At 45.6% G+C, this 13,116-nt stretch overlaps 1 protein-coding gene across 5 annotated transcripts in view; it reads right to left on the reverse strand.

Moving 5' to 3' along the window:
- The window catches only part of SNCAIP (synuclein alpha interacting protein), a 320,048-nt gene that overhangs the window by 54,469 nt on the left and 252,463 nt on the right, over positions 1-13,116 (reverse strand). For all 5 annotated transcript variants that reach the window (XM_029619986.1, XM_029620002.1, XM_029620011.1 and 2 more), the window contains 2 exons: positions 7,695-8,542; positions 4,050-4,229 (listed from right to left, as the gene is read on the reverse strand). In XM_029619986.1, the coding sequence (XP_029475846.1) occupies positions 4,050-4,229; positions 7,695-8,542 (1,028 nt within the window). The remainder of the gene's footprint in view (positions 1-4,049; positions 4,230-7,694; positions 8,543-13,116) is intronic.

Consider the following 13,116-nt stretch of genomic DNA (forward strand, 5'->3'; position numbering starts at 1 on the left):
CGGCTGCTTGTGGCTTTTGTTTTCGCGTATGATGAGATTGGGCCTTATGGAAAGGTCTCGTGGAACGAGTCCTAGACGGTGGTGGATAGTACTTCTTTGGACAGAAGAATGACTTTTTAGTATCCTTCCTGAATGGCTGTTTGGAGGCATAATCAGAAGGCATCAGAGCAGATGTTCGCTGAACAGATTGTCCCCATGCAGGGCAGGTCGGACAATCTATCCTGTACTTCAGGGCGAAGGTCCGAAGACTTGAGCCATCTTCTCGCCGAGACAGCAGCTGCAGATACACTGGTAGCAGTGTCAAAGATATTGTAAGATGATCTTATCTCATGCTTGCCTGCCTCAAACTCTTTGTTTATTAGGGTTTGAAGCTGTTCCTGGAATTGCTGTGGCAGGGACTCTGCAAAGTCCTGTATCTACTTGAATAAGACCCTGTTGTACTGGGTCATATACAGCTGGTAAGAGGCAATCCAAGAGATGAGCATTGAGCCCTGGAAGACCTGGCATCCAATGGCATCTAGAAATTTTTGCTCCTTGCCTGGAGGAAAGGAAGTATGAGGTTTTGCTCTCTTTGCTCTCTTTTCGGCAGATTCCACAACAAAAGAGTGGTGATCCAATTGAGATTTTTGAAAACCTGGGGCTGTCTGTACCAAATAAGTGGTGTCAGACTTCCTGTTGACTGGAGCAACAGAGCCAGGGTGTTCCCAGTTCTTTTTGAGGAGATCCAGAAGAACTTGGTGAATGGGGATGGAGGTTATTTCCTTGGGAGTATCCAGGAATTGCAACAACTCCATCATTTGGTGCCTGTCATCGTGCTCGGTCTGTAATTGGAAGAGAACCAATTCAGACATCTCCTTCACAAAGTTTATGAAGGAAAGGTCCTCTGGAGGAGAACGCTTTCTACTTTCAGAAGGAGAAGGTGGTGAAGGCAAGTCATCGATGTTTGGTGAAAATCATCTGTCCAGGTATCGTTGGGATCGGCATCTGCTCCTCTAGGAGCCCTAGGGGGATGGGACGGTGGAATCCCTGAAGGTCCTGGTCTAGGCTCCGAAGGAATCGAAGGAATAATTGGAGGCACCGATGAAGGCATCAAAGGCACCTGTGCAGGCATCGATGAATGGATCGGTGGCACTGACGGACGTATCGACATCGATGGACGTATCAGCATCGATGGCTGAGGCATTGGTAGGACTCCTGATGGAGGGATGCGGAACGGTGTTTATCTTCCTGATGACAAGGTAAGCGGAGAGAGCACCAGAGCCATTGGTGACCCGGGATCCGTCGGTGGAAAAACGGCGATGAGCGCTTCCTTCTTTGAGAGCAGCGGTGCCAACACTGCTGGAATCGGGTCAGCGGTCGGTTCCATGATCGGTACCGCTGTCGGTGCCAGAGGAACTTGGAGTCGATGCATTGCCTTGTCAATGGCCTCCTGAACCAGCCGGTCCAGTTCTTCTTGGAGACCTGGAGCAAGCAGCCCCGGCTCCGGAACAGAAGAAGGAGGCACCACCATTAAAGGTGGAGTCGTGGTTCCCAATCCCCTTTCGGGCGAGGGTTACCTCAGTGACCCAGTCGCCGAGAAGGTCGGTGCCTTTTCTGGACAGGGTTTCTTCGACGGTGGCTTGGACCATGGCAAGGTCGATGATTTCACTCTCTCAATGATCCGAGGCTTCCGATGTCGATGTCGCTCTCTACGATCTCCTCGGTCCTGAGGGGGAGTAGAGGGAGCTACAGGCCGAGAAGTCGTCGATGCTGGCCGGTCTCCGGCCGGTGGTCGATACTGGCGTGAAGTTGACGGTTCCGGTTCTGACGACGTTGATGCAATAGACGGCATCAGGGTTTGAGCACGGAAGAGAAGTTCCATCTTCTCCATTCTGGCCTTGCGACCTTTGGGTGTCATTAGGGCACATTTGGTGCAGGTCAGGACATCGTGCTCACATCTGAGACACATTACACAGACTTTATGAGGGGTCTGTGATGGACATGGTTCGATTGCAGTCCGGGCACCAACGGAACCCCGATGCCATGGTCACTCGAGCCGCGGTACGGTCGACGGCCAGTAGGCTGCGAGGGGCAAACTCGACGGGAATCGACCAAAAACGGGTAAAAACTTACCGGAGTACCGTGGAGTCAAAAATTTGAAAGAGGGACCCCTGTGGGGTATGAAACGTTTTAGTAATTCCGTGAGGAAAATTCCTGTCAGGAATCTCTGTGGAGCTCCTTAACCGCGTGGCTACTGCTGCACGGAAAAAAGAAGACTGAAGGGGGACCCCTGCTGGCTGCAGGATTAGTGCCATGCTGGGCATGCCCAGTAGGGGCCAGTCAAAGTTCTAGAAACTTTGACAAAAGTGTTCCGTGATTGGGCTCCATCCTGTGCTGTCACCCATATGCGAGGACTAATATCCTGCTTGTCCTGTGAGAAACTGTACACCTGTCCCCTGTCTTTCCCCCCTCACAGCCCTCTCGTACTTCTCCCTTTCCCTTCCCTCTCACCCACTAACATAGTAATATAGTAAAGAAGCAGGAAAAGACCAAATGTTCCATCCAGTCTGCCCAGCAAGTGTCTTATGGAGTAATTGCAACTCTGTACAGGTTACCCCCAAGCCTTATGTTAAGGGTAATAATATTTAAAACCAAAACCAAGCAACTGTCAAACCAATAACAAAATTGTTGCTAGCAACATTTTTACAGGGTGAGCAACCTTCTTGATAATTCAGACAATGCTGCTTGAATGTGCTTTGTTTTAGGACTTGGCCACAGAAGCAGTCCTGTGCTTTATCCCTAATGTTTGCGTATCAGTACCTCGGACCGTATAAATCAGGGCCAAGAATTGGCTGTCATCTGAATCCAATCCCCCCCCCCCCCCCCCCAATCGTCGAAGCAGAGAGCGATGTTGCTGTTTTGTCAAAAGCATCAAGGCTAATTGGTTAAGGGTAGTAATCCCCATCCCTACTGTTAGGGATAGTAACTACCATTCCATACAGGTTACCCCTATGTACCCTTTTCTTCATTTCCAACCTCCAGCCTTTAGGGATCCGCAGTTTTTATTCCATGCCCTTTTGAATTTGTTTACTGTTTTCACCCTCACCACCTCTTCCGGAAAGATATTCTAGGAATCCACCACCCTCTCCATGCAGAAACGTTTCCTGATGTTGGTTCTGAGTCGTCCCCCCTTGGTACTGCAATGCTTACTCTCCTCTCTCACTGCAAAACATGCCTCCTCCTCTAGACACTGCCTTCTTCTGACCCCTTCAAACTCTATCTGTCAGCCATGAAAATATACTCGTCTCAGGCAAGTGGAGAAATGGAGTTTTGAAATCATGTATATGTTATGCATTTTGTTAGCTAAATATCCATGGCTGCAACAAAAACAGCAACTTGGTACTTAAAATATATAGACAAAAATAAATAATAAAACTGACTCACAGTGTTATTGCAAATGGCTTACAAGGACTTTCTTTTAAAGAGGTTGGCAAGGTTGATGAATTCCATAAATGTGTTCAGCACTAATATTGAATGCTTCGCCCCTCAAAAAAAGAATAAAGCCTTTTTTTAATTAAAAAGGTATTTTCTTTGTGATTCAGGGCTGGCTGTGTTTCCTCCCTGGCAGCATTCTAATTCCATGTAGATCCTCTCAATTAGGTGTATTGAAATTCCCCTTCAATAAATACTGCCTAATCTTGCTTTCTTTAATACCCTGCTTTGTGTATGTAGAGCATTCCATGGAAACACTTACAAGGTTTATTCAGTATGTAAACAAATCTGTGCTCTCGTCTGCCCCCCACATCCCCTTTACTTCCTAGCTCCCATGGATCTTAATACTGTAAAATCCCATGTGCATTGACCACTTTTGACTAAAGAAAATCAGAAGGCCACCACATAAAAGTTGGCAAACTAAACCCTCTGTACAGTCCAACATCTGATGGGTTCTAAAGACAAGTGAAAGGTACTGGTGCATTGCCAGAAGAGAGGCTGAGAAAAGAAAATGCTTGAAAGAAATTTAAAAGCAGTTGTCACCAAGATCAAGAATTCTCTTGAGAGACCCAGGTCACCTTTATTGCTAACCCAGCTGGCGTCAGCAGGTCTTCATTCCGCTCGTTCAAACAATCCTCTCCCATCAAAGAAGTCAGATGCTGCAAGCACTCTGCATGTCCCTGTGAAGCTGCCAGGTGCAACAGGTTGTTTCTGTTTTCATCATGAATTTTATCCAGATTATCCACTGTAATGTGTGGCTAGATACCAAAAAGAGTTTATTTATTTTTTTAAAAATTTTGTATACCATCATTCGCAAGAAACATCACAACGGTTCACATCATAGAATCATAAAATCATAAAAGCAATAATAAATTCTGGTAGTTAAAATACAATAAGATATTTAAACAAAATAAAATTATTAATAAAAGGACGGGTAAAAAAATACTTAAGAATAATCGCTTATTCGTTCTAACCACTTCTTTCCTCTAAATGGTCTGCGTAGGCCTGCTCAAAGAGCCAAGTCTTCAGTGCTTTCTTAAACGCCTTAAACTCAGTTTCCAGACATAGTTCAACGGGCATTGTATTCCAAATACAGGGACCAGCAATAGAGATGGATCTGTCCCATACTGGTATGAGGTGAGCTGAATTTACTGACGGTATTTGCAATAGACCCTTATTGGCTGATCTTAATGATCTTTGTGGGGTGTGAAGCCGAATTAAAAAATTCAGCCAATCTGTTTTTTGACCATGTATCGCTTTATGTACAATGCAGCATGCCTTATACTGTATTCTCTGTAAGGTCGGTAACCAGTGTAAATTAATCAGGGCAGGAGTAATATGACATAAATGGAGTAATAAGACATAAAATGGAAAATTTAAAAGAAAATCAGTTTCTACCAGTTTCTAAGCTTTGGGTGCAGCACATTAAACTTCCGTTCTTCTTGGCAGAGCCGGTGCTTCAATTTGGCAAACTAGGTGGTTGCCTAGAGCATCAAAATTTGGGGAGAAGCAAAACCCACCAGCATAGGCCTCAGAATATTGCTCTGCCAGAGGCAATATCGCCATGGAAGGGAGTGCTGGCTGCAGCCACCACCACCAGTAGGAGGGAGTGCTGTGCTGGAGCTACCGCCAATAGGCAACTGAGGGAGGGGGGCACATGACTGAAGGTTAGCCTAGGGTGCCAAATACTCTTGCACCAGCCTTGCTTCTCAGCATGCAAGGAAGCAGCCAGGAACATGCAAACCCTGCTTTTATAGAGACCATGTTCTGAAGATCTGTCTCCAACCAATAGGCTCATCTTTTCTTTTTTTTACTGCTGAAAGCAGCAAGGATAGTACCTTTAAGCTCCTAGGACTGCTTCTTAACAGATTTGTAATCAATTATTCTAACATATCTTTAAATGAAGGGCAGCACTCAAATGCCATTTACTGTGTCTGCGGCAGCTGGAAATTAATAGGAAAAATATAACAGTTAATAGCACTTGAACTTTTAAGTGTTGCTTTATGTGACAGGGTGTATTAGTGTATAATAATTTTCTTACTTTTTTGAGAGAAAAATACTGTCATATAGTTTTTATAATGATTGCATATAGTTTGTGTCACTGTGAGGCAGTTCTTGCTTTGTGCTATAAGTCTCCTCTGGCCCCCACTTTTGTCCATCTTGTTGTTACAGAAAGTACAGTTTAGACTCCATTGCTGTGCAACAGACCAGCACATACTAGCTAGTAGGGAGTACTGCATAGCAAAAGATAACACACAAGCTTGTGGGCTGTGGGAAGTCCCCCCGCTCTTTTCTTTCTCCCTCCCTTCTCTCCCTTTGCTAGAAGTAGCCTGGACACACAGTTCCCCCCTCATTCTTCACCTACAGATTCTCTTCCCTTTCTCTGGCCTAGCCAAGATCACCTCTGGCAACTACCCAGGGCAGACAATATGGCCATCAGGAAGGTACATATACAGTAAAATTTCCTAGCATGGCAATTTTTCAGAAGACGGGAACAAAAAGATCCCTTCTGAGCATGTGTAGTCCCAAGAGGTATAAAACTCCAGCCCATCATACCCCAGGCAGATTCCCTGCTGAGAACCAAAGTGTGGGGGTCTCCAGTGCTGACATTGTCTCCAAAAAGAGAATTCACTTTGCTGATTCACCTGTCTGGGGGTAAGGAGATGCCCTTTAGATAAAGGTGACAGTTTCCGCTAGGCTTGTATAAAATTACACACTATTAGCTGGGGAAATTACTTTTGCATACTGTGCTGATATATTGCATGTATTGTGTTTTGTCATTTTGTCTCAGGTGTTCTCATAAACACCTGTTGAGTGTGTGTTTGCTGTATTTTCACGAGTGTTCTCATAAGTGCTAGTTTTGTTTTGTACATATAGGGGCAGATTTTCAAAAGGTTACACGCGCTGGGCCTATTTTCAAAAGGACTGGCGATGAGTGTAAAGCCCCAGGACGCGTGTAAATCCCGGGGCTTGCAAAATGGGGCGGGTGGGGCGGTCCAGGGGGGCGGGGCGGAGTCAGAGGCTCCTGGCACAGTGGCTATTTGCCGCTGTGCCGGGTATCGCGCGCCGGCAGTTGGCCGGCATGCGCAACTTACTTCAGCCCCTGGGCTGAAGTAAGTTTTAAAACAAAAAAAAAAAAGAAAAGAAAAAGGTAGGGTGGAAGGGAAGGGAAGGGAAGGTGTGGGGGGGGTAGGGAACGGGGGAAGGCAGCGTGGCTTGGTATGGGCTCGGCGCGCGAAAGGTGCACAATTGTGCACCCTCTTGCATGCGCAGACTCCCAATTTTATAACATGTGCGTGCCTGCTCGTGCATGTTATAAAATCGTGTGTTCATGTGTGCGCACCAGGTAGCGATCGCACAAGTTTAAAAATCTACCTCATATTGTATATAAAATTATAGCTTCTCATTATTTCATAAAAAAGACATAGTGAGTCTTGTCATTTTTCTTAATCAGTTCAGTAATACAGACTACAGGGCAAATACAAATACTAGCAGACCATGAATGAACCTACAACACAGGCTGGTGGTAATTACAAATCTGCCATTCTGGAGCAGATCAAAACAGAGGGCTGGTAGTGTACTCTGTATATAGCTCCTTTGCAGTGGTCTTCTGGCCGTGATCAGGAGGATCCTGGACTTGCACTCACCTTTCTTGCATCATGCTGCCCACTTGCATTGAGCAGCAATTTTGGGGACATGATGTAAAGTTCTCAGGACAGCAAATCTAGGACTAGCTAAAACCTCCATATGGGTCAAAGGGCATCACCAGGCTTCTACTGTGAGCCCCTGTCTATGAATGTCGCTGCAGCAGTCTGGCAAAATCAGCCCTGAATAATAATAACTAGACAACAGAGAGCCCTCTGTTCCCATCAGCAGCCCAAGCTTAGGAGCTGAAACAATCCAGAAGCAGCCCTGCACAAATGGACCACAAAATCTTTTGTAAGGTAGGGAATGTATCACAGTTTCCCTAAAATTAAATCTATAAATCTCCTTTAATGTACATTTTTTTTAAAGGCTTGACCATTGCACAGAGTACCAGTAAACTGTGGTAAACTCAGCTGATTTTTTAAATCAAACTTCTAGTTTCCAATGAAATGCACACTAGAAACTGCAGCACATACGGTATTTGTAGAAGTAAATAATATACTAGGAGTATCAGGTTGTTTGTTACAAAGTTATGCAAGTCCAGTTACATTTCTATCACAGGACTATGGTATACTTACCAGTAACGATATCTGCCCTTCTTTCACAATATTAAAGATGCTTTTGATTTTTTTTGCATCTTCACTCTTCTCCTCTGGGTTGTTCCAGTTCATACTGCTGTTCAGTTCATCCGTTTTAGTCTCTGTTGCTGCTGCCTGCAAGTGAAAAGCCCTCAGTTGGCAGCTGGGCATGGTCTTCTCTGCCTTCTGTGTATGGGAATCAGCAAACGTCCTGTTGAAGAAGCCTTTATTCTGGGCTTCGGGTTCATGGGATGCGCTACATTTAACAAACAGCTGGGAAGGCTTCACTCCTCCGGCTGAATGCCTGTGCTGATCAAGGACAATGGGTTGAGTTTTCCTCAGCTCAGAGCTTTTAACAGGGGACAGGACACAAAACTGTGACATGCTGCTTTGCGAGTTCTCGGCACTTCCGCCAGAGCAGGACTTGCCCGTGACAGTAGAGCACGCTACTGAAGTCCTTTTCTCTGGGGCTACTTTGGAACAGGGAGCCAGCTGTTGGTTTGATTTAATGTAAGGCACATCCAAAATTTCATCCATATCCAGGTCATAATGCTCCAACTCCCCCAGGGAAACCCCCGGCTCTATGCTTTTATCTTTAAGGCCCTGCTCGTCCCCAGGACATAGCTCACAGGTCTGAGGCACATTCTTGCAGTTGCTATTTTTCTGGTAGTCCTCTTTCTCCTCTTTTTGGTCATCGCTTTCATTACTCTCGGGGCTCTCTGGCTGATGCTTCAAGGGAGACACCCTTTTCACCGGCCGGAATTTGTTGTAAACATCTGTGATCCCTGTTGGTTTTTGCGCATTTCCAATGAGTGTTGAAACTCCACAGTTCCAGCTTGTGTTTGAAACTGAAACATAAAAAAAAACACCCCACCATTACTGTTATCTCTCATGCTCTGACTCGGGGGGGGGGGGGGGGATCATTGACCAGGAAAGCTAGATTAGGGGCAAGTTTGAAATAGGCCACATCCTTTGCAATGTACGAAAACGCTTTTACACAGGGTGCATTGCAGCCAAGTTTTAAAGGGAAAATAACTGTGTTGTTTTCCTTTTAAAATTAGCAGCTGCAAAGTGCACATGCGAAAAACATCCCCATACTTTGCACCTCTTTTTTGGTTAGGTGGCCCAGAGAGGGAATAATAGCATGCATATTTTTAAAACTCAAATGTACATGTGTTGTTTTCCTCCCCAAACTTAAATATGCAAACAGGAGCACCTCTTTTTAACCCAAATAAAATTGTGCGTACCATGGAGACATGTGCCTACTTTTAGCTGGACAAAGAATAGCCATTTCAGGCAAGCCAATTTATCTGGGTAAATGACTTTGACGATCATCCTCCCCAAGGAAAAATGCCTTGTTTTGAACTGAGTGCATAAGGGGACATAGTACATTGCTCAGAGTCGATGAACCTTGGACTCATGATCCAGGATGTCACTTGAATCTCAGCCCAATGGTCCAACCATTAAACCAATCCCGTTCTGTCCATTCTAGGCTTTTAGTTCAGCAAGAAATTAAAACTGCTTGGGAAAAAGTTGGAAAAAGAGAATACAGGTGCATCTGAAATCACACAGAAGCGATGCACTTGAACTGAGGCATTAAGGCATGTTGCAATGATATTTTGTACCAACTTATGGGAGTCATTTATCAAGTTGTAAACCGATTTGATATGTACTCATGAAACATCGGTATATAAAAATTATTAAATAAATAAAAAAATAATAAATAAGTTGAGGTAAGGCTTTCCCATATGATAAACGCCTTATGACACAGATAATGTGGAATTTGAAATTCCATGTGTTATGTTCCCCCTGAAAAAACCTGATTAAAAAGCAGGTATTCACTTGCATTTCCATGCATGTGAATGGAAATGCATGCAGATCAGGTCATAAATATGCAAATCAGATATTGTGAATTGTGATGAAGTCTGCAAGTTGCAATATTGGATCAGAGGTTAGCTAGATCTCAAGAGGTGTAGTTAATTTTCCCCAGGAGTATTGAGATGCTAACACACATCCCAATGTTCCTGGGCTATATGCTTAAAAGGCTCAAGCAGCCAGAGATTCCCCTCTCCTCGGCAGTGCTGAAATACACAGGAATTTAGTGAGGGACACCCCCCCCCCCACACACACATACACACACACACACACTCCCTTGCTGTCCCCTGAGGTGTCCAAAATATAAATAAATAGAAAAGATACTTTGAACCTTGGCCCTGCCCCATCCCAAACCCTAACCCCTAGGTGTATACAAAGTTACCTCACCCTTTCTGGACTTCCAAACCCCGCCTCCCCATTCACTTGACTCCTCTGGACCATTACCTTGTTGTCTGTGGTAGGTCAGTGGTTCCTGGATAGCCCACTAGGACTTTAAGTCTGCCAATGTCATTTAAAAACTGGCGCTGGCAAGCCTCAGCCATACTTTTGCCCTGACGTGATTAGAGCAAAAGTGTGGCTGAGGCTTGCCAGCACTTTTTTTTAAAATGGTGCCGCTGGACCCAGAACCCTAGTGGGCTATCTGTGAATCACTAGATCACTAGAGATAGCAAGGTTATGAGTCAGAGGGATCAGGTGGGCTGGGGGGGGGGGGAGTGGAGCTGAAGGTTCAGGAGAGGGATAACTTTGTGTATACATATGGGGAAGAGTTTGGGGCAGGGCCGGGGATCATAATATCTTTTCTATTTTTTTTCATTTTGGCTGCCTCAAGGGATGGCAGGTGGGTAGATGGGAAAGAGGGTCTCACTAGACCCCCACCAATTTTGGCGGATGGGCGCGGGAATTCTTCAGGCCATACTGGACCTTTAAAAGAAGGCTGCCCCAGGATGTGGAGCTGCCATCGCATAGGGCTACTTTGCTGTGGTTTTTTTTCACAGTGGACTCCTGTGAAAAATCCCATGGGATTTACTAAGTTGCAGTACCTGGTGGGTAAAAATACCATGGCTTAGTAAATAGAAACCTGTGCTAGCTGGAAGTCAGTGTTCTTATGTTGTGAGATGTGTAAAATGTGCTTGCATTGCTAATATACATTACACTGAAACTTCCTGGAGCTCTATACAGATTAGCAGAATTACTTGTAAGGCTACAAAGAAGAAACAGGGATCTATCAGAACAAATGTCTCAGGAGTTTAGAAGAAATGGTAAAACTGGTGTTACACTCGTCGGTCACAGATGGCTGCAACCACTTCTGCTCACCTCTTTCTTCACTTCCCTGACTCTATGGGGTAGATTGGCAGCCTCTGCTAGCTACCTGCCTACCGCTTCCAGGCCTCCCGGGTTGGCACGGATGCCGCCGACCGCCATCTTGACATCAGGTCTCTCTAGGCACGCGCGCGCACACAGGCCAGTCTTATCCATGTCATGGCGGGAACCTCGGGGGTGTCCCTTCCAGATGACTTCAGGATCTGGGGATAATTAAACCTGCTGGCCCTCTCCGAAGACGATTTGGCAAAGAGTCTCATCCTTGCTATTTCTGCCTTGCTTCCCGAGGACCCTGCATTTCAGATTCCAGATCCGACGTGGACGTCTCAGGTACCCACTCCTCGGGGGCCTCTCTCTCGTCCTGGCTATCCACTCCTCGTAGAGCCTGTCGCCTCAAACTCCTTCTGCTCCGTTACCCAGGGCTTCCTGGAACCAACTTGCTGTTTGTGAGTACTCCGCCCTGCAGATCACTTCCTACCTACCAAGTGCTTTGCGGGCCATTATCATTGCTACAGAGAGCTCCGTCTGAAGTGCCTGCACTACTACGCTATCAAGGACTTCACAGGCGCACCCCGCCTTGTGGACCGCTACTAGACCGACCAAGGACCCTCACCAGTGTACCCCACACTGCAGGCCATTACCACTTCCACCTAGGGCCTCGACTGTGCTCCTTGCTCTGCGGACCATTGTCACCTCTTCTGAGGACTTCATCTACATATTCTACTCTGTGAGCTTCTGCCATCTCTACCGTGGACATCATTGGTGTACCCCGCCCTGTGGGCCACTGCCATCACTATCAAGACCTCTTCGGTGTACCCTGCTTCGTGAGCCACTACCATCTCTACAAGAGACCTCTCCGGTGTACTCACTTCACGGACTACTACCAGTGCTACAGAGGTATTTCCTCAGGGCACTACCTATCCCATCGACCCTGTGTCTCAGGGCCTGTGTGACCATCTCTCTATCTCTGGCACCTCCCACTCCACGGGTAGTGCTTCTACCTCTTTAATAAAGACTCTATTCATTCTGTGCCTTCCTTGGCTGAGACCTAGCCTCCCCAAGTGAGGCTCACGGGGCTCCTCCTCATAAGCGGTACCACCTATCACTTCGGCCCAGGGTTCACATACCATCTGATACCTCAGAATCCTAACAACTGGCAGCTTGTGCAGGGTTATTTATACCACTATTTATTTTAGCAGTGTAACACTATATAGCTGTAAAGCAAGTATTTTTTTAGCTGTGATACACTATATAGCTGTAAAGTAAGTTTGCTTACCGTAAATGGCCTTCTCAGTAAATAGCAGGATCAATCAGCCATGACAAGTGGGTGATGTCATCTGATGGTACCAAATGGATACCACTCTCCTAACTCATATACCTTTTGCTTTACTGAGCATGCACAGGAGTTTCCTCGTAGGCGCTGCCTCGTGAGCCTCTCAGTCAATTGTAGAGCTTAGCTTTATCTCAGTAGTCAACTGTCCAGGGTGGAAGATGGGTATTAAGCATGATTAATTCATCTTGTTGTCTACAAAGAACCCCATTTAGAGTAAGCAAAATTGCTTTCTTTATTGACTAACAGGGCTGACACATGGGGAAATGGAGCACTTACTGAAAAGCAACCCAGACCTCTATCCCATGGAACGTGGACTACTGGGTGAACAGACTGAGCAAAACTGCTTGTAAAAAGTTATTGTCACTTCTTTAGAGATTGTCCAGAGAGTAGTGGGAAATTAAAGTGTGAAATGACAACCAAATTGCGGCTTTGCAAATGTCTTCCAATAAGCATGGCTCGCAGATGAGCCTCTAAGGTAGTCATGATTCTCACTTGATGATCCTTGACAGGTTCTGTGATATGTCAGCTAAAGCACAACAATGTACAATACAGTCCGCTAGCCAGTTGGACAACATGTGCTTAAAAACAGCTTTCCTAGTCTGTTAGGATCATAACAGATGAAGAGTTGAAAAGTCTAATAATGTGGTTGAGTTCTCTTTATATAATAAGCTAAGGTCTTTTTGCAGTCTAGTAAATGAAGGACCTTCTTCCCTTCATGTGCATGAGATCTTGGGAAGAACATAGGCAACACAATGGCTTGATTCAGATAAAAAGGCTAAAACCACTTTTGGCAGGACTTGGGGGTGAGTGTGGTGCACCACTCCATTGTGGAAAAAAATGCATGCACTTTGACCAATGACATACTGAGATTCAAGGAGAGGGAAAATAAGTACT

This window comes from Rhinatrema bivittatum, chromosome 1 (genome assembly GCF_901001135.1).
Source record: "Rhinatrema bivittatum chromosome 1, aRhiBiv1.1, whole genome shotgun sequence".
Taxonomy (NCBI): Eukaryota; Metazoa; Chordata; class Amphibia; order Gymnophiona; family Rhinatrematidae; genus Rhinatrema; species Rhinatrema bivittatum.